The sequence below is a fragment of the Macrotis lagotis genome, chromosome 7, assembly GCF_037893015.1.
Source record: "Macrotis lagotis isolate mMagLag1 chromosome 7, bilby.v1.9.chrom.fasta, whole genome shotgun sequence".
In the NCBI taxonomy this organism is placed as follows: Eukaryota; Metazoa; Chordata; class Mammalia; order Peramelemorphia; family Peramelidae; genus Macrotis; species Macrotis lagotis.
Window position 1 is genome coordinate 205,341,198 of NC_133664.1, and position 21,945 is coordinate 205,363,142.

Here is a 21,945-nt window from a genome sequence, read left to right on the forward strand (position 1 = left end):
TTTTATTCTTTTCCCAATAAACTAAGGCTGTTAGAGTTCACATATTGGTAACCTATACAAACTATTCTCTCACCATCTTTTTCATATATTCCTGTGTATGGTAAGGGGGGCAAAACTGTTAATTTCCCTGGAATTCTATCTGACCCATCTTGTGTCTGGTTCCCTGTATATATTCTGACATCTCTCTCCCTGGAACTCCCAGTGTTGTATCTTCCAAAGATTTCATAATGTTGAAGCCTTTTGTATGTCTCAGGGAGAGGCAGTCCTGTTAAATTTGGACAGAGTTCACAATCTGTTTTATTCAAGGAATTTCTCTGAAATCCTTCCTTTATAGTCATTCCACTATTAGGATGAGTAAGTTTTGCAATCAATAATAGACCTATAAATATGGGTATACATGGAATCTCTATATAATATAATATATTGAAGAAGGAAATGTTGTTCCATCAGGCAGTGTGACTACCCTGAGTCTTCTTGCCGCGACTGTGTCAAACAGCTTAGAGACCCTGGCTTCCAACATTGTGCTTTGCTAATTTTTGTTAATTTCATGTTTTGATTCCCTATTGATCATTTTTATTTTGTTCTTTATATTCAAAGAACAGAATTGGAAGTGCACATAAAATAAAAACTGAATTCATGGGAGCCAATAATGTCACTTGAACGCAAGTATATAGAGAAAAAGTCAAGGACAGAGTTCTGGGGAATGGTCACAATTAAAGGTTAGGATATAGAGAGTTAATCATCAAAAGAGACTTAGAATGAGCAATCATTCAGGTAGGAGAGTAACCAAGGCAACATTGTCCATAAAAACCCATAGGAGAAGAATTTCCAGGAACAATGGGTATTCAGTGTTGTCATTCTGCAGAGATATTGAGAAGAGTAAGGATTGATAAACTTGTTTAGATTGATTTTTATCTCTGATCTATGAATTTGGGGCACATACTTTAAGCTCTATTGTGTCTGCTTTTCATCTCTTAAGTGAAGGAGTTGGGAAATTAAGTGATCTCTGTAGTGCTTCTAAAAATGCTTTTAATCTTTGATTTAGTGGAAAGTTGGAAGTCAAAAAAGGAAGAAATAGATTCATATCTAAGTTTAAATTGTACCTTAAATAATTACTAGTCATATGATAATGGACAAATTCACACAGAATCTGAGTTTCCTCATTTGTAGAAGGCTTAAAATATTTGCTTTCCTTACGGTAGTATAAAACTAGATCTGAAAGGGAGGTTGGAAGCCATATATTGGACACTCCTTTTAGAGATGAAAAAATAGGTCCAGGGAGGTATGTGCCTTGCCGAAGTTCACTTCAGGTAGTAAGCAGCAACGAAGAGACCTGGGTTCAGGATCTCTGCCCCAGAGTCAGTGCAGAATAAAGTACTTCATAAACCTTAAAGTATTATATAACTCTGAATAAAAAAATAACACCAGCATTAATGTTGCTATAGCTACATCTGTAATATTCCCAGTTATTAGGGACTTAAGATATTGTCAAGTTGAATCCACTCCTGTTAGAGAAGGAATCTGAAATTGTAACATGTCTAAAGTGACATAAGTAGGATGGTTGATCTCAGATCCTCTAACTCACATTCAGCATTTTTTCTACCTTATCACACTTGCTCTTCCCATTTAGATTATCTATTCTTTCCTCTTGCACCAATTTACAAATGAAACTGAAGTGAAATTGGAAGTTTTTAGCACTATCATAGAATTTCTTAATAAGTTTCTTACTGAGGCTTCAAAATACATAGTCTGAAAAAAAAGGAAATTTATCCCACTACTCATGAAAACTTAATGAAGATAAGATGTGGCTTTCAAAAGATTGTGTGCATTAAAACTTAGTCATTTGCAAAAAGGAATTTACATTGTATTTCTCCTATTGTATCTCATTTTTTTCTTTTTTAGTTTTTTTGTTTTTTGTTTTTAGTTTTTTGCAAGGCAAATGGGGTTAAGTGGCTTGCCCAAGGCCACACAGCTAGGTAATTATTATGTGTCTGAGGCCAGATTTGAACTCAGGTACTCCTGACTCCAGGACTGGTGCTCTATCCACTGCACCACCTAGCCGCCCCCATTCTTTTCAATGTTTCTCATAGTGCTTTGTGCATAATTGAATCTTACTCTCAGAATTAGTGTGAGTATCAAATGAATAATAATTGTAACACTCCTAGTATCATTCCTGACACATTGTAATTGTTATATAAATGTTAAAAATAAATATTGATGTAATTTCTTGGTAGAAAAATTGCAGTTGTTGCCCCAAAAGACTAGAGTGCTTCTTCTAAAACTTTCAGAATATTTAATAGTCCTGCCTGTCACTGAGTGTTTCCTCATTTGAAGACCTTCATTTCAAAATCCTTAGAATTTTAAGTGTCAGGGTTGTGTCCTTTGAATTCATTTTAGACTTCTTTACTTTGACTTGTGCAAAAAATAGTGCTGTTGGCGAAGACTTATTTCATATTTTTCAAGATCTTCTAAAAATGAAATGGGAAACTTGTCTTTTGCTACAGTCTAATCTAGTCATTGATCTTAACTGCATAGTGTGTGATTTTTTTAAATCACCAAAAGAAATTGTCAGTGTTTATTGTTCTATTAGAAACCAGGAGGGACGGGATTTCAGGGAAGCCTGGAGGGATTTGCAAGAACTGATGCTGAGTGAGATGAGCAGAACCAGAAAAACATTGTAGACCCTAACAGCAACATGGGAGTGATGTTCAACCTTGAAGGACTTGCTCATTCCATCAGTGCAACAATCAGAAACAATTTTGGGCTGTGTGCAAAGGAGAGTGCCATCTGTATCCAGATAAGGAGCTGTGGAGTTTGAACAAAGTGCAAGAACTATTCCCTTTAATTTAGAAAAAAAACCATATCTTATTGTCTGATCTTGTTACCTCTTAGACTTCTCTTCTTTAAGGATATGATTTCTCTCTCATCACACCCAATTTGGATCAAGGTACAACATGGAAACAAAGTAAAGACTGGCAGAGTGCTTTCCATGGGGCGGGGGGGGAAGCAAGATTGGGGGGGGGAAATTGTAAAACTCAAATATTTTTACTAAAAATAAATTTTAAAAAAAAGAAATTGTCAGTGTATAGTGAGCACTAAATAAAGGAAAAACTGGTTCTATTAAAATGAAGAATTCTGTGAAGATTCAGATAAACTAAAGGTATATAGAAGCTGAAGGAAAAAGTAGTATAGTTAAAAGTCAGTGTAAGCAAATTTTTTGTCTTGCCTTTTCAGTATTGAGGTCAGAGAGAACCTGAACATTGACTTGTATTCTTAGGAACATTCACTTCAGTCTGGATAAAAAAATTGAGAAATGCAGGGAAATCAATGTGCTATGCTTGAGAACACAAAATTTGTTAGTAGCAGAGTATAACCTTGAACTTTGATGGGATAACATGTGTTTTCTTCAATTTGATTTAAACACATATTTTAAAAGTGCTGCTTTGTACTAGTAAGTGGAACCACAGGGATGAAAAATAACTTTTTCTCAAAGCACAGTCTAGTAGGAGATAAGAGTCACACAAGTTACCATTACATGAACATAATTGTGATAAGGGAATATTGATTTCAATGCCAAATACATTTGATTGCACCTGTGGGAGTCCAGAAAAAAAGGTGAAGAGCTAAAAAAAAAAAAAGGATTATATCCATATCTTGCAGGATTTCGTTATATTTCTCCATATGCTAGATTCCTTCTAAAGAATAGACACTCAAAATAACTAAGCTTGGCATCAGACATTGCTATTGGGGAGACAAAAATATTAGACTGATTAGAAGCAGAATTCATTTATTTGGTTTTCGTTTTTGTTTTTGTTTTAATTTTTTTTTATAATATGGAATTAAATAACTTGCCTTAGTTTATGGCAAAACCAGAAGTAGAACTTAAGTCTCCTTACTCTGATTTTGATCTTCTCTATACTTTTTGCCACATATTGACCTACCACCATCCACTTAAAATGATCTTGGATCTCATAAAGCTGTCAAAAATGAGTAATTTTTTTATCAGGTCCTTTTGAAGTCTTGACCACTCTAAGCATTAGCTTAGTCCATACTTTGTCTTATGCCTCAACTTTTGCCTCCCCTCCTAGTACATATATAATGAAAAAAAATCCCCAAATTTACTGTATTGCTTCCCTATTTCCCCTTCTTCCATGTCCTAGAATGGGTCAAAGTTTATATGATAAACATTTCTAATAGTTCACATTGACCTGATTGTTCTAGTGGAATATTATAGAGTTCTTTTTTTTTTTTTAATTTTTTTCTTTAAGCTCCTACTACTTTCCTACTCTTCAGTCAGAAGAATGCCATCAACCGCATGGTGATTGATGAGCAACAGAGTCCTGATATAATCCTCCCTATCCACAGTCTACGGAATGTCCGAGCCATTGACTATGATCCTTTGGACAAACAACTTTATTGGATTGACTCTCGACAAAATATGATCCGAAAAGCACAGGAAGATGGTAGCCAGGTAATTGAAGAACTTGGCACAAAATTAATAGCCTCCTAAAAGAGTTTCATCCTTTAACCAGATTCATCCTCACCATCTTGTGCACTAAAATGACTCTTATTATCTCCTCTCTTCTCTCTCTCTCTCTCTCTCTCTCTCTCTCTCTCTCTCTCTCTCTCTCTCTCTCTCTCTCTCTCTCTCTTCTTTCCCTCATATAAATGTGTACACATATACATGCATATATGTTTATTTCTCTATAGTTTTTTTAATTCTTGACCCAGAGGACAAGAAAGTTTCAACTAAAATTGTTAAAAACGAAAGTAATTAATAAAGTCCTGAGATCTTGAAAGGTTTTGACAAATGTTTGTTGATTATAGTATTATGGGGAAAATGTGAACAATTAGGAATGTCACATTTATGCTTTATAAGGTTAGACTTAAGTTTAGATTACTGGCCAATATTATAGTTCAGTTATTGATGCTAACTTCATGGAGTTTAGTTGTATGTATTAGATATGTATTATCTATTCACTTAGAGATTACTCTTACTGGGAGCAGTGTTCTGATGGAGTTGAGCAAAGTTCTTATGGAACTAATGCAAAGAACTGGAAAGTAGATTGTGTTTGGGGCTGAATAAGTTAGGACTGAGGTCTTTGAAACTTGAAGTTAGGTCTTTTGGCAAAGGGCTAGTAGGGTGATAAGTAACTATTAAAACTTGTAGCAGTGTTACACCATCCCCAAGGTTGTATTTCTACAGATAAGGGGTTATATTTATATAAATGAGTTCTGTGAAGGAGCACTTCAACCCACTAGCAAGGACTGAAGTGAGATTCATTCATTCAGGAAACTCTGTACTGCTCAGTTTTATAAATAATGCAGTTTTGTGACACTAAATTTTGAATACATTCATTTTATAGTCCTGGGTTAGAACTGACAAATGGCAAAAATGCATATGGAGAGTTACTTTTTGGAATACCCCTAGCTCTTCCCAAGCTATGCTGCTAAGGGCAAATGATACCTTATTACTATATTCTTAATCCTTTATTGTAGCCAATAGGGACTATTTGGAATTCCTTGAATTGAGCAATTTAGTATATTGGTCATTGAAAGAATTAGTTCTTTCTTGGGTTCAGCTTTTCATGTAGTTGCAAGTTATTGGATGAATCTTCCCCAGTGTTGTCTAATTTTCAATTTTATATCCTTTGTGTATAAATCTTTTACCCTTCCTTCCAAAGGGTCTTACTGTGGTTGTGAGCTCAGTTCCCAATCAGAATCTGGACATGCAGCCTTATGACCTCAGCATTGACATTTATAGCCGTTACATCTACTGGACTTGTGAGGCCACTAATGTCATTAATGTCACAAGACTGGACGGAAGACCTGTTGGAGTGGTACTTAAAGGAGAGCAAGACCGACCTCGAGCCATCATGGTAAACCCAGAGAAAGGGTAAGTTATGTAAATGGCATATTGGAAATTCAGTGGGAATATTCTCAAAGTCATTTTCAAAAGAGAACCAAGGGAGTATGGCAGTTTTTGAAGTAGGTAAATTGTAAAAGGTTGTACACTTTTTAAAAATACTGAAATTTGGTAAATGGGGGGGAGAGTTTAGACATGTGTCCTAATTCTTGCTACCACAATCCTGTGAGGGGGTGGGGATGGAGGGGAGGGATTTACCACAAGACAGTTTTATGTGTGTTTAAAATCTTAATAATCATGCCACATATCAGTATTCAGTAAAATTTAATTTAGAATCTGTTAAGAATATGTGATGTTCAGCTAGAAACTGGGTCAAAGTTAACTTTGATCTATGAAAAATAAGTTTTCCAAGCAAGGGAATCCTGTAACCACAAAGAAATGTTACCTTATTTAAGAGAAAATTTAATTGTTTTTTCAAAATTTTAAACTTAAATAAAATTTTTTAGGTTATTGTAAAGTTGCTTTTGTTACTATAAAGCTATTCTGCTTGTACCTTCTTTTGAACCTTCCATCTGCCTTTTGACAAATAAGTATTGTTAAATAAAACAAATCCACATAATGATTATTTCCAAAATCATATACCTCTATAGCTTGTGTATATCCCCTTTGTCAGGAAGTGGGTAATATGCCTCATCCTTGGGAGACCCAGTTGATCATTGCATTGATCAGAGGTCTTAAGTCTTTCATAGGTATATTTCTTTAGAATCTCATTGATCTTATAGAAATTGTTTTTCTGATTCTCATTTCACTCTTCATTCTTCATCATTCTTGAAATCCTGAATCCTTTGAAAACAATAATATTCTAATACATTTATATACCACCATTTGTTCAGTGATTCCTCAGTTGTCTATCTGGCAAGCTTAAAGTATCCTCTTAAATTCTAATTATTTTCTTCTCTTTTCCCTCTCTTGTTATCCCTCTTTGAAGAAGTTTATTTTGTTTGTAACTTTCTTCTTTTGTGTTCCCTCTACCTACTCCCCCATTTCCTCTTGTTCTCCTGTTGAGTTCAGTGTTTTTCTACACTGAGTTGAGTGTGCTTATTTGGATGTGTGGATGTTCAGTCCTCCTTTGCCATTTCACATAGGAATGAGGTTCATCTTGATGCTGTCTCCTACCTTGTCTTCAATATTTGTATATTCTTTTCATATATATCTTTGCATTCTAAGTACTTAGCTTCATTTCCTTCTTCTTCCTTTCCATGATAATCCATTCCTTTTATCCTCCCTTCTCTCTCTCTCTCCCATTTTTAAATCCTCATAATAGAATCAGTTCACCCCAGTACCTCTTTAAAGGTTAAATTGTTTATTCATTGCCCAGTGAAGACATTAAGATACTGAAGGGACATTTTTTTCTTTTTCCTCTATTAAAATAATTGTCACTGGGGCAGCTAGGTGGTGCAGTGGATAGAGCACTGGTCCTGGAGCCAGGAGGACCTGAGTTCAAATCAGCCTCAGACACTTAATAATTACCTAGCTGTGTGACCTTGGGCAAGTCACTTAACTCCCATTGCCTTGCAAAAACAAACAAAAAAATTGTCATTGCATCATTATATCATACTTTGCAATTCTCAAAAGAGATGTTCCTTTCCAGGTTTCTTTGTATTCTCATGTTTCTATTTTAGAGTTTCTGTTCAGAAATGCTTGTAAGCCTTTTGTTTCTTTCAGGTCCTTTTTTTCCCCATAAGATCATACTCAGCTTTTCATGATGATGAATTCTTGGTTTTAAACCTATTTCTTTTGTCATCAGGAATATTGTATTCCAAGATCTCTTGTTTCAGGTCTCCTGTGATCCTGCTTGGAGTCTATTGGTACCCAAACTGCTTCTTTCTGTGGATGTTTGCAGTATTGATTTTGGTTGTAACATTCCTAAGACTTGTTTTTTTTCTTTTTTCCCCTTTCAGGAGGTGATCAATATATTCTTTCTCTTTTTACTTTGCCCTCTGACTAATAGATCTGGGCAATTTTCATTCTCAATTTCTTCAACTATATTGTTTGAAAAATTATGATTTTTTCAGAAATTTCAATGATTCATAGGTATTTCTCTTTGATCTCATTTCCACATCTTTTGTTTTTTATATCAGATATTTTCCATTTTTCAGCCTTTTAATTTGATTTTAATATTTATTGCTGTATGAAATCATTGATTTCAGTTTGATGTAGTTTTCAGAGAGTCTATTTTGGTGCAAATGATTTAACTTTCTCTTCTAGTCTACTTATTTTCATGACTTTTCTTTTTTTCTGGAGCTTTTATTTCTTCCACAGTTATGATTTTGGAAAACCTGTTTTTTTCCTTTGAATCTCTGTATGTAGTTATTACAGAGTTTACTAACTTTTTTTTTTGAGATCTCTAGATTTGGGTTGTGTTTTTAAGAAATATTGATTGGTGCTTAATTTACTCTTTCCTGCTTTGGTGTTCCTAGTTGGGACTTTATGCTAGGTCTCTGTAATATTCAACCCAGTACAATGGTTCTTGGTTCTTCTACTGACTTCCACTGATCAAGGTTGGACTCCCTTGTATCTTTGATGTTCAGAGCACTGAATCTTCAGTTCCTTCGATGGAAAGACAGAGTGTTAGGAACCTCAGAGTCCCTTGACCTGGAATGTCCTATCTGATTGCTTTCTTTGCTACTTCCTAGGAATTCCTAGGTTCTTCAGTATTTCTTTTGGATTCTCTCAAAGGCGCTGTCTTGTGTTCTTGCTGTTTGCCTATCTATGGATGTAGAATCTCACAGGCTAAGCATGTTCTGTCTCAGGTCATATTTGAAATTACTTTCTGCTGATGTGGGCTTTGCTAGGAGGGCAAATTTTCCTATTTTCTTGTTGCCTGTGGGCTTCTGGATGAATTTTTGAGTATTTTCTTTCTCTTGGGAGGGAGAGGAGGCAATCAGGGTTAAGTAACTTGTCCAGGGTCATATAGCTAGTAAAGTATCTGAGGCTGGATTTGAACTACTCCTGGTGTTTTATCCACTGTACCACCTACTTGCCTCAATTTTTGTGCACTTTTAGAGTGGAAGATATAACTTAATAGTTTCTCATTGAATTTTTTGATTGTTATTGAGACTGGACAGAAAATGGTTTTCAGTTGCTTTGAAAAAATTTTTATGCCTAAAACATATAGCAAGTTATTTCTCAATTCTTATCTGTTGCTAAAGCAGAGATCCTAAGGATATCAGCTAGTATATATACTTTTGTTATTCTAATTGAGTTCCATGAAAATAGTAAAAATTCATTGCTTTAAAAAAAAGTACTATCTCTCATTAGTGGGGTATTGTAGTTGTACTTGTATCAATATAGTTTCTTCATTTTATAACTTTTTCTCCCTTTTCTCCCTTTAGGTATATGTACTTTACCAATCTTCAAGAAAGGTCTCCAAAAATTGAGAGGGCTGCTTTGGATGGAACAGAAAGAGAGGTCCTCTTTTTCAGTGGCTTAAGTAAACCTATAGCTTTAGCACTTGACAGTCGCTTGGGCAAATTGTTTTGGGCAGATTCAGATCTCCGACGAATTGAAAGTAGTGATCTTTCAGGTATCTTAAAATTAATATTTCTGAATGATTTAATATGTGGAATCTCTCTTCTTTCTTCTGCCCCCTTTTTTTCCCTTTCTTAACTAGTTCTGATTTCTATTCTCAGAGACATTTTTTTTTCCTTTGGTTTTTTGCAAGGCAATGGGGTTAAGTGATTTACCCAAGGTTACACAGCTAGTAAGTATCAAATGTCTGAGATTGGACTCAGGTTCTCCTGACTCCAGGGTCAATACATTATCCTCTGTGCCACCTTGCTGCCCTGAAGTGATGAACTCTTAAGTGCAGATTGAAGCATATTTTCTTTTAATTTCTGTATTTTTCTTGCTTTTATTTTTCCTTTTGCAACATAGTTGATTTGGAAATATATTTTACATGACTTCATGTGTATAATGGGTATCATTTCTTGACTTATGTGGGTAGAAGTGGGGCAGAGGGAGGAAGATAATTCAGGACTGCAAACAGTTTTTTTTTAAATAAAAGTAACTTAAAATTTAAAAAAGAGAAAGAAAGAGGCTCTTATAACACAGCTCTTATAATACCTTTCAAAGGGTATGCCAAGACATGGAAGCTTTAAGTGAGATTTGGTTGGGTTTTTTTTGTTTGTGTTATCAGTATATTGTTTATGTAAAGAAACTACAAAATTGATTAGGAAAAATCTAACTGTTGAAGTAAATAAGTAGAATTTTGTCTCACTAAAAAGTAATACTTTCTTGGGGTTTTTAGGTTTTTTTGTAAGGCAAACGGAGTTAAGTGGCTTGCTCAAGGCCACACAGCTAGGTAATTATTAAGTGTCTGAGATCGGATTTGAACCCAGGTACTCCTGACTCCAGGGTCGGTGCTTTATCCACTACACCACCTAGCCGCGTTTTTTAAGCATTTTAAGCATTTTTAAGCATTTAAGCATTTCATAATGGTCTGTCTCATTAGTTAGTGAATTCCCCATCATTAATAAGCAATTTTGGGGGGATATTGGAAAAGATTTCTCCATTTGGGTAGGGATAGATAATATTTTAGGTCCTTTTCTACTCTATGATTTGAAGAAAATATAAAGTAGTTTATCACTGATGGTGATATTTCGTGTAGCTACTAAAAACTTTATGCATACTATATCTTTTCATCTGAATGGTCTAGTGTTACACATACAATGGTAATAGAATTTTAATACATGTCATTAAAATAATCAGAACTTAAATTGTTTCTCTCTGGATTGTTTTACCCTAGGTGCCAATCGTATAGTTTTAGAAGATTCCAATATCTTGCAGCCTGTGGGTCTGACTGTGTTTGAAAATTGGCTATACTGGATTGATAGACAGCAGCAAATGATTGAAAAAATTGACATGACTGGTCGTGAAGGGCGGACCAAAGTCCAGGCTCGAATTGCCCAACTTAGTGACATTCATGCTGTAAAGGAGCTAAATCTTCTAGAATATAGTAAGTAGTTAGTGAAATTGCTGACATCAGAAGATTACATTAGAGCAGTATCCAGGTCTCCTTTGTATTCTTTTTTAGCATAATTAGTAATTAAGCCACTTATTTATCTCATATTTGAAGGCATTATGGTGTTCACTATGGTTCATGCATGAAAACTTTGATTTTCCTACCTTACCTAATCCAATTCAGAAAATCACAAATCTTCCTGATTCTCTCTATCCTGTATTAAAATCCTATTCTTTTATGCCACTTTCTTCTTAAAGGAGAAAGGTAATTTGTGCAAATTTGATATACCAAATATATATAAACAACTCATTTTTATATAATATCTTTTATTGAAGCTGTATTAAAACCCATATCTCCTGACTCTCAAGTTCAGCATTATCTATACAAAGTTATAGTTTAAGTAAAACAACATTAATTTATTCCATACTACAATTTTGTATTTTTCCCCTTAAAAACTTTTCTAAGAGAAGTAATACAGAGAACATAAGAAGATATAATAATTCTCTTTATCTTTAGCTCCAAAAATATTAGCTTCTCTGGTATTGTTCAGTAAGCTACCTTTAAGTAATATCTGTGACTATAAATTTAGTGACAAGATATATCCACTAAAGAGAATTCTTACATTTAAATGATAAATGAGATATTGTCAATTCCAGTAATTTTCTTTTGACTCCTTTTGTAATTGGAGAATAAAGCAATTTACCTAGATTAGAGAGAATATACCATATTTCACTGTTCAATCTCACTATTGAACCCATCAATTTCTAAATTTCCATTTTTTTATTTAATAGTAGGTTATCACGATCATGTAATTTAATTATCAATAATGGTGAAGAATAACAGAAAGGAAAAAATGTTCTGAACGGCAAGGTACCTACATTAGAAATGTTGGGAAAATAATACTTTAGAAGTGTAGGAAAGATCTGGAGAATTTTTAAAAAATCAGCAGAATACTTTCTTAAAACTGTCTAGGGACCTTATTAATTTTACAAATGGAGATTAATCACATTCCCAACCAAGTACTATAGTAATGAAATATTTAGTTTTCTTCCCCAAATATTCTCTTTGTTTTTTTTTCCCCACAAGATAAGGTATGAAGTCAGTTCTCTCAGGAAATAAGTTTTTTTTTTTAATTTTATTCTCTCTGTCTTCTCTTCTGCCTTTGCAGTTCATATCCTTGCCAGAACACTAGTTAAACTCAGTTTTTTCAAAGAATGACAAAGAATGACTATGAATTTCCAATATTCTTGTGCTTCTTAGACATAACTATGGCAGACTGTTTTGTTTCAGAGGGAGGAGCTATTGTTTGTTTGTTTCCTTAAGAATACAAATTTCTTTAACTCAAGTATTTATTTTGGCCTTGTGTCCCTAGCACTTAGGTCACTTCAGGGCCTATGTCTTCTCTTCTTGAGTAAGTGCTGCACTAATGTAGGCCAAGCATTTTTTACATTGACAATGGATTGCCTGTAATTTATATAATTTAAATCAAGGGAGACAGAAGTTTAGAGAGAAAATCTTAGTTACTTAAAAAAATCATATTATATTTTTGATTTTTGTTAGTAGTTTAGGAAAAATTCAAAGTTTCCCGTAAAAGGAGATAACTGAGTTTCTTATATCTACTTATGTTGACTGATTTGGGCTTTTCTTTTTAATTTATAGGACAGCATCCATGTTCTCAGGATAATGGTGGTTGTTCACATATTTGTCTTGTGAAAGGAGATGGTACAACAAGGTGTTCTTGTCCAATGCATCTGGTCCTGCTTCAGGATGAACTATCTTGTGGAGGTAGGTCTTTGGGTTACTACAGTTATTTGAAGGAAAGTAATAAATGCTCACTGTAACCCCTACCTCATTTTGAACATTGCCCCTGTTTGGCTATGAAGTGAACTCAATAATAAATTATCAATTATGTGGTATTTATTATTAAATAAATTATTTATTATGTACTCAACCTAATTGACTTAGGGTCAGGCTATGTATGGACCCTGGGATTTCATTGGTATAGGGAATTCTCATATTAGGAAATTCCCCTTCATTAATCATCAGCCATCACTTTCTCTGCAACTTATAGTCCTAGAGTTGTCTGGATAATTAAGAAGTTAAGTGATTTGTCCAGGTTCATATATAACCAATATGTATCAGAAGCAAGACAAATTTAGGCCTTCTTGGCACAAAGGCTAGTTCTTTCTCCACTAGGTCATACTCCCTCTTTGGTGTAACAAGTATGTTATGTTCCAAGGTTAGAGTTAAAAGTATCATGGAAGAATCCTAAGCTTCATAGCTCTGAGTTCCTTATAGGGTAGAAAATAAATGCTAGGATTTGGAACTGTGCTCAAAGGGCTGTAAAACTAATATATTCACTTTGATCCATCAATACCACTACTAGGTCTGTATCCCAAAGAGATCATAAAAAGAGGGAAAAGACCCACATGTACAAAAATATTTATGAGAGCTCTTTTTGTAGTGGAATTTGGACATGGAAGGGATGCCTGTTAGTTGGGGAATTGTTGAACAAGTTGTGGTATTTAAATATGATGGAACTCTATTGTTTGGTAAGAAATCATGAGAGGTAGATTTCATAAAAACCTGAAAGACATATATAAACTAATGCTTATGTTATTTCTTTTTTTTTCACATGCTTTTTTCCCCCTTTAGTTCTGATTCTTCTTTCAGAACCTGATTTATATGGAAATACGTTTAGCCTAGTTGTACATGTATAACCTGTATCAGATTTTTTTTACTGTCAATGGAAGGGAAAGGAGGAAAATGTAGAATTCAAAATCTTGTAAAAAAATGAATTTTGAAAAATGATCTCTACATATAATTGGGAAAAAATTTTAAAAATGCTAGAAATTGAGGTAACATTTGACTCTGGATGTGATTTAAAAAAAAATAATCCACCTCCTGTTATATTGAGGAAAGTATCCAAAAGACTATTCCAGTTAAATATAAAAGTTATCCAAGCAGACATCTCTCACAGACCACAGAATTAGACATGTCTCTGAGTCTTTGAAAACACTTTCTGCCTTGGGCTTTGTGATGCCAGACCAGGCTGGGGGAAGGAGGTGGGGTTGGTGGGCCTGGTAATAGCAGTATATTTTGAAAATATCTATTAAGCATCAAATTTATTTTTTCTTTTCCTTTAATTCATGAGTTGTTAAGAAGGTCTAAAATATAATTTCATGTTTCTGAGGCTTGTCTTGAAAAACTAATTAAGAAAGTTAACCATCAGACTAAAATCCTTTTTTATCCAACTGTTAGCATAAGGATGAAATAATATCCATAAATATGAGGAAAGCAATATGTTCAGGATAATTCTTTCTGAAATCAATGTTATGAATACTATACTATTTGGAGGGAGGCAGGGGAAGAGAATGAAAGAGAACTATTTTTGTTTCATCTTTTCCTCCTCATCCCAGACACTCTCAGAAAACCTTCCATGTTTTAGGAAATCTGTGCCATTGTTAGATTATATCCCAAATGAAAAAACCAGGGGAGGGAAAAAAACTATAATCCTGTTGATCCCTAACAGAAATTAGTAATAGTAGTAAAAAGTCTACCAGATGATGTTATGATTTGCCTTTAAATTGTATTGAAATATTAGGGCCAGCTAAGTGGCGCAGGGGATAGAGCACCAGTCCTTGAGTCAAAAGGACGTGAGTTCAAGTTTGACCTCAGACACTTAATATTTGCCTACTTGTGTGATCTTGGGCAAGTCACTTAATCCCATTGCCTTAAATAAAAAAAAAATTTCACATGTCAGCAAGGTTTTTTTTTCCATTTTAAAGATTTTATTTATTTTGAGTTTTACAGTTTTCCTCCTAATCTTATTTCCCTCCCCCACCCCCCACAGAAGGCAATTTGCCAGTCTTCACATTGTTTCCATGGTATACATTGATCTAAATTGAGTGTAATGAGAGATAAATCATATCCTTATGGAAGAAAAATACAGTATAAGAGATAGCAAGATTACATAATAAGATATCAGTTTGTTTTTTCTAAACTTAAGGTAATAGTTCTTGGTCTTTGTTCAAACTCCACAATTCTTTCTCTGGATACAGATGGCTGTCCATTGCAGAGAGCCCAAAATTGTCCCTGATTGTTGCATTGATGGAATGAGCGAGTCTATCAAGGTTGATCATCACCCCCATGTTGCCGTTAGGGTGTACAGTGTTTTTCTGGTTCTGCTCATCTCACTCAGCATCAGTTCATGCAAATCTCTCCAGGCTTCCCTGAATTCCCATCCCTCTTGGTTTCTAATAGAACAATGGTGTTCCATGACATACATATACCACAGTTTGTTAAGCCATTCCCCAATTGAAGGACATTTACTTGATTTCCAATTCTTTGCCACCACAAACAGGGCTGCTATGAAAATTTTTGTTCAAGTGATGTTTTTACCCTTTTTCATTATGTATAAATTTTTTTTTAAAAAACATTTAAATTATATTGAAATGAAAAGAATTCTCTATATGTGGTTCATCAATGGTAATCCTAATATGCCTCATAGAAGCTGCAGTTTTAAGGTTTTCACCTTTGAATAATGACAGAAATAAGCAATAATAAAATAATTGCTACATAGCTTACACGGGACAACTTTGCTTAAGGGAAAATAACATTTTTCTAAAGAAATTATATGCAGAGGGGCGTCTGGGTGGCGTAGTGGATAAAACACCAGCCCTGGAGTCAGGAGTACCTGGGTTCAAATCCAGGCTCAGACACTTAACAATTACCTAGCTGTGTGGTGTTGGGCAAGCCACTTAACCCCATTTGCCTTGCAAAAACCTAAAAAGAAAGAAAGAAAGAAAGAAAGAAAGAAAGAAAGAAAGAAAGAAAGAAAGAAAGAAAGAAAGAAGGAAGGAAGGAAAGAAGGAAAGAAAGAAGGAAAGAAAGAAAGAGAAAGAAATTATATGCAGTACTTTCATTCATAAATTACTGCTACTTATTCATCCTTCAAAGACTATCTCTGTGTTTTCCATGATACCTCTAGTTAGAAATTATTTTTTCCCATATCTTTAGATAGCACTAGGAGTCTTATTATATTCTAATTTATATTGGCTAGTTTTTTTTTCCTCTTTAACTTGGTGTTAACATTTTTATATCTCTTCCAGAGAAGCATGGTATTTAGACAGAAGACGTGGCTTAACTTTGTGAACATGGGCAAATCACTTAACCTCTCTCAGGCAATTTTCTTAAGATAATAAATCTTAGGCACAATAAATAAGAGACTAATAAATTGTAGGACATTAAATTGGAGATGCTGGCCTACCTTATTGAGAGTTTTCATACTGGAATTTCTCTATATTGATGAAATCACAGATCTGGACTAAAAAAAAAGATAAATCTACTCTTGGCTAGTATAATACTACATTCCACATATATTAGGCACTTAATAAATGTTAGCCAAATAAGTCTTTCAAATTCATCCTCTCTTTCCTATTCATACTACCCTACTGATGCAGGGATTCATTATCATGTTTTTTATTGAAACAGTCTCCTTGCAGGCTTCTCTGATTTAGTCTTTCCCTCTCCAAAGAGACTGATTTTCCTTAAGTACTTTTTTTCATGTCATTTTCAAGTTAAAAAATCCTTCAGTGACTCCCTAACCTTCTCCCACGTTCCCCATTCTGAATTTCCCTATTACTGTTGAGGGTACCACCATTCTTGTAATCTATCTAAATTTACAAATACAAAATTTTTAATTCACCACCAGTTAGTTGCCAAGTCATAATTTCTGTCTCTACATCTTTTTCATAGTCTGTTCCTCACTACTCATGCTAGTAGCACATTAGTTTAGACCTTCATCATCTCTTACTAATACCTTCTAATCAGCCTTCCTGCCTCAAGCTTCTTCCCACTCTTAATGCATCCTGGATTCATATAGATACCAAAGTGATTTTCCTTAAGTTTAGGTCTGAACATGTTGTCCTTCTAACTCAGTATAGTCCAGTGGCACCCTACCTTCTTGGAGCAAATAGGAGCTCTTTTATTTGACATTTAAAGTTGTTTTACACCTGGACTATCCTATCCTTTTAGTATCCTCACATATTACTCCCTTCCACATAGTCTACAATCCAACCTTGCTGTCCTTCTGTCTATTCCAAATAACACAATACTTCATCTGCCTTCAGTTCTTTACATTGGTCATTCCCTATGCTTGGAATTCCCTTCCTTCTGACATCTGACTCCTGAAATTCCTAGTTTCTTTAAAGACTGCTAAAATGCCACCTGTAGTTGAAGCCTTTCCAGCTCCCTTAGCTACAAGTGTGCTCCCTTGCCAAGCTCCTTCTATTCATTTTTGTGTGTGTGTGTGTGTGTGTATATTTCAATTAATCAAACAATAAGCATTTATTTAACGTTGATTATGTAATAGGCACTATGCTTAGTGTTGGGGATTTAGATATATAAAAAAATGAAACAATCCCTATTCTCAGTGAGCTTACATTCCATTGAGACAATATGCGTGTGTGTGTGTGTGTGTGTGTGTGTGTGTGTGTGTGTGTAGCAGACATAAAAATACAAAATCAATACAAGTAGTGAAAAAGGAAATTTACAACTAAGTTCAGAAAATATTTGGTGTGGAAGGTGAGACTTAAACTGAACCTTGATGGGAGATAAGAAGTACTTTCTAGGTAGGGGAAACATCCAGTACAGAGGTAGAAACAGTATATGGAATATCTTGTATGAGAAAGAGGTGAGATAGATAGATAGATAGATAGATAGATAGATAGATAGATAGATAGATATTTAAATTCAAGCACCATCTGATCCCATCCTGTTTATCAAATAATCTTATTTCACATTATTCTATAGCAGTTACCCTCTGCTCTTGTCTGCCTGGTATCCTCTCTGTCCTTTCAGCATGCCATGCTTATTGCTGCTTCTACTTTTGTTTTTAAACTTAAAAAAGTTTTGTCTGTGAAAGTTTTATTTCTTTTTATAATTAAATTTATTGGTTTTTTATTTTTAATGTTCATTTTTAACTCTGTAGAAATCTTTGATTTTCTTTTCCCCCTTTAATAGTATTTTTTCCAATTACTTGTAAAGATAGTTTTCAAGATTAATTTTTATGAAACAGCAGCCCATCTGATATAGGTTATGCATATACAGTCACATTAAACCTATTTCCACATTAGTCATGTTATAAAAGAAGAATGGAAAGAAAAGGGAAAAACAAGAAAGAAAAAAATCAATAGTATTCTTTGTTCTGTATTCAGACTCCATTGTTCTTTCTCTGGATGTGGATAGCCTTTTGTAATTGTCTTGAATCATTGTGACACTGAAAAGCACTGTCTGTTGTAGTTGGTCATCACAGAGATTTGCTCTTATAGTGTTCTGGTTTTGCTCACTTCACACAGAATCAGTTCAGATGAGCCTTTCCAGGTTTTTCTGGAATCCTCCTGCTCATGATTCTTACAGAACAATAGTACTCCATTACATTCATATACTAGAGCTTGTTCAGCCATTCCCCATTTGTTGTGCATCCCCTCAATTTCCAGTTCTTTGCCACCACAGACAGAGCTGCTACCACTGTTTTGTCCATGTGCACCTTTTCACCCTTTTTTATGATCTCTTTGAGATTCAGATCTAGTAGTGGTATTGCTGGCTCAAAGGATTTGCGCCAGTTTTTTCTGCTTGTCATTAATTTCTTATAGCACATACATATTCCTTCACAATTCTATACCACAACTTGTTCATCCATTTCCCTAGTTGATGGACATACCCTCCATTTTCAATTGTTTACCACCACAAAAAGAGCTGCTATAATATATAATCATTTTTGTAGATATAGATTTATTTCCTTTTTCTTTGATCTCTTTGGGAGTAAAGAAATATTAGTTGTATTGATGAATCAAAGGATATGTACAGTTTCATAGCCCTTTGGTTAGGATTCCAAATTGTTCTCCAAAAATATTGGAATAGTTCACAGCTCCATCAACTGTGTCTTAATGTCACTATTACTCTACTTCCACTTTAGCATGTGTCATTTTCCTTTTCTCTCAAGTTATCCAATCTGTTAGGGGTGAGGTAGTACCTCAGACTGGTTTATTTAATAGGCATTTCTCTAATCATTAGTAATTTAAAGCATTTTTATAAGTATTCATTATTTTGATTTCTTCTTCTGAATATTGTTCATTATTTTGTCAATTTATCAATCAAGAAGTAGCTATTATTTTTCAAAATTTATCTTAGTTTTCTATATATTGGAGAAATGAACCTTTTTTTTGTTCTGTTTTTTGTATTTTCAAAGCAGTGAGGTTAAGTGATTTACCCAGGGTAAAATAAATTTAGTTAGTACTAAGTTAATAAGTTAAGTAAGTATTAAGTGTCTGAGTTCAGATTTGAACTCAGGTCCTCCTGACTCCAGAGCTGGTGTTCTATCCACTGTGCTACCTAGCTGCCCTAGAGATGAGACTTCTAACAGAGAAACTTGCAGCAAAAAAAAAAAAAGTTTCCCTAGTTTTCTGCTTTCCTTCTAATCTTGGTAGCATTGTTTTTGCTTGTACAAAAACCTTTAAATTTCATTTAATCAGGATTATCCATTTTTATTTCCGCCACCGCCCCCCCCCTTTGTTCAGTCATAAATTCTTCCCTCGTCCATAGATGACAGGTTAAATTTTGCACACTCCCCTTTTTTGCTTATGTTATCACCTTCCATTTCTAAATCATATACCCATTTTGACCTTATTTGATATGCAAGGTGGTATATTCCTCTATATCTAGTTTCTACCAAACTTCTTTCCAGTTTTCCCATAACTTTTTTCTTCAGATAATGAATTCTTCCCCCAAACCTTGGATTTTTTGGTTGATCAAATACTAGATTACTGTGGTCGTTTACTACTGTGTATTGTGTACTTAACCTAGTAGTAAGTTTTTATTTTTTTCTCCTTCATTCTTTTCATTTGAAGAACCTCCAACATGCTCCCCTCAGCAGTTTACATGTTTCACTGGAGAGATTGACTGCATCCCTGTGGCTTGGCGTTGTGATGGATTCACTGAATGTGAAGACCACAGCGATGAACTAAATTGTCCTGTCTGCTCAGAATCCCAGTTTCAGTGTGCTAGTGGGCAGTGCATTGATGGTGTCCTTCGATGCAATGGAGATGCAAATTGTCAAGACAAGTCAGATGAAAAGAACTGTGAAGGTAAAGTATTTTTCAATGCATATCAAAAAGCATGCTTTCAAAAAATTGGAATCCTTTTTCTTTGAATTAATTATTTTGGTTAAGCTAAGAAATACTAGTTTTTTAATTGTAATACATTATTTCTGAAAATAGTACTATGAAAGATATTTTCTTTCATTTCTCAAGCATTAGTGGTACTAATTGTACAATTTAATTGTTATTAAAAATTAAAAATGAGATGAGTACAAAAGAGGGGTCTACATTGGAGTTTATATTTGAAAAGGAACCTACCTTTAACCAACATGCTCTAAATTAATGGGATTGCAACCCTTGAGAAGAGCAAACATTTCACTTACTTTTCTTATTCCCCTCTTTCCCTTTAAGAGAACTAAAAGAACTAACTCTCTTTAGCATGAACAGCATTAAAAGTAGAATCAGGAAATGACTGATGGATTTATTTTCATTTTATTCATTCCTGTTTATTCTTTCTCCACTTAGGAGAATGCTGTGGAGTTTTTCTCAGGTCACTTCTAGCAATATAGTTGCTTTTTCTTTGTACCCTCTGAATACTTGTTTCAGAATTTTTGCCAGATTTCTGTTTTAAATAATTGTGACAATTTTTTTGCATTTTGTCTAGTGCTTTGTTTAATTGATCAGTTCCGTTGTACCAATGGACAGTGCATTGGAAAGCACAAGAAATGTGATAATAATGTGGACTGCAGTGACAAGTCAGATGAGCTAGATTGTTGTAAGTGGGGTTACAATCCTTGAATCATGTAATGTTTTAAAAAAAATAGTTTTTGTTTTTCCTCTTCGTACTATGATATTTATTCCCAGTAATATATTAGTAGTAAGATAAATTCCTCCCAGTGATTATTGTGTATGTTATGGATTTTCAAATCCATAAATAATCTGTTTTACCTTTTTCAATATGCAAGTAGTTTTGCTTCCCAGTGTTTTGTTTCATTCCTGCTTGGCTGATTAATCTTGAGTGACTTTTATATTAAGAAAACACATTTGCTTTGAACTTGTATGCTTATGTGCTTATGTGTGCATTTTTTGCATATACTTAGAAAAAGGAAAAAAGAAAAAAAGGAAAAAAACTTCTGGGGGTGGTCATCTCCATTGAGTTTTATAATTGAGCTTTTTATTAAAACACTATTGTTGGGGTGGCTAGTTGGCACAGAGGATAAAGCACCAGCCCTGGAGTCAGGAGTACCTGGGTTCAAATCCGGTCTCAGACACTTAATAATTACTTAGCTGTGTGGCCTTGGGCAAGCCACTTAACCCCATTTGCCTTGCAAAAAAAAAACAACCCACTATTGTTCATTCTTTTTATTTTACCTTAATTTTTTTAATTCAGAAGTTTTTTTTTTCCTCACTCAAACCAAAAACCACTCTCCCCTTTGGGAGAAAGAGGAAAAGCTTTTGAACAAATATGTGTAGTCAAAACAGATTGTCACATTGCCCATGTTTCAAAATGCGTATCTCATTCTGCACCATGAATCCATCACCTCTTTATCCGGAAGTGGGTAGCATGTATCCTGGTTGGTTTCCTGAAACATATTTCTCCATGAAACATCATTGTATTAATTAGAGTTCTTAAGTCTTTGAAAGTCATTTGTCTTTAGAATGTTGTTGTTGTTGTTTGAATTTTACTAGTTCTACTCACTATGTTTTGCACCAGTTCATATAGGCCTTCCTTTTCATCATTTCTTGGGTATATAGTAGTATTCTAATCCATTCATATATCAAAACTTGTTCAATTACTAAATTACAGTTTCTGTTTATTAGCCATTGATTTTTATATTTTTATTCATAGGGATTCATTTCCTTTCTTTAATCTCTGGTTTATAAACATTGTAGTGGTGTTGCTGGGTTAAAGGGTAGGCACAATTTAATAATTTTGGAGACTGAGTTTAGGCTCATTG

At 34.3% G+C, this 21,945-nt stretch overlaps 1 protein-coding gene across 2 annotated transcripts in view; it reads left to right on the forward strand.

Annotated features, from left to right (window-relative positions):
• Nucleotides 1–21,945, forward strand: part of LOC141493356 (low-density lipoprotein receptor-related protein 6) — a 140,206-nt gene that overhangs the window by 106,126 nt on the left and 12,135 nt on the right. The window contains exons 12-18 of one of the 2 annotated variants that reach the window (XM_074194574.1): nucleotides 4,269–4,471; nucleotides 5,685–5,896; nucleotides 9,262–9,452; nucleotides 10,674–10,883; nucleotides 12,549–12,674; nucleotides 19,799–20,035; nucleotides 20,652–20,762. In XM_074194574.1, the coding sequence (XP_074050675.1) occupies nucleotides 4,269–4,471; nucleotides 5,685–5,896; nucleotides 9,262–9,452; nucleotides 10,674–10,883; nucleotides 12,549–12,674; nucleotides 19,799–20,035; nucleotides 20,652–20,762 (1,290 nt within the window). The remainder of the gene's footprint in view (nucleotides 1–4,268; nucleotides 4,472–5,684; nucleotides 5,897–9,261; nucleotides 9,453–10,673; nucleotides 10,884–12,548; nucleotides 12,675–19,798; nucleotides 20,036–20,651; nucleotides 20,763–21,945) is intronic. The other variant, XM_074194575.1, reaches the window with a different exon arrangement.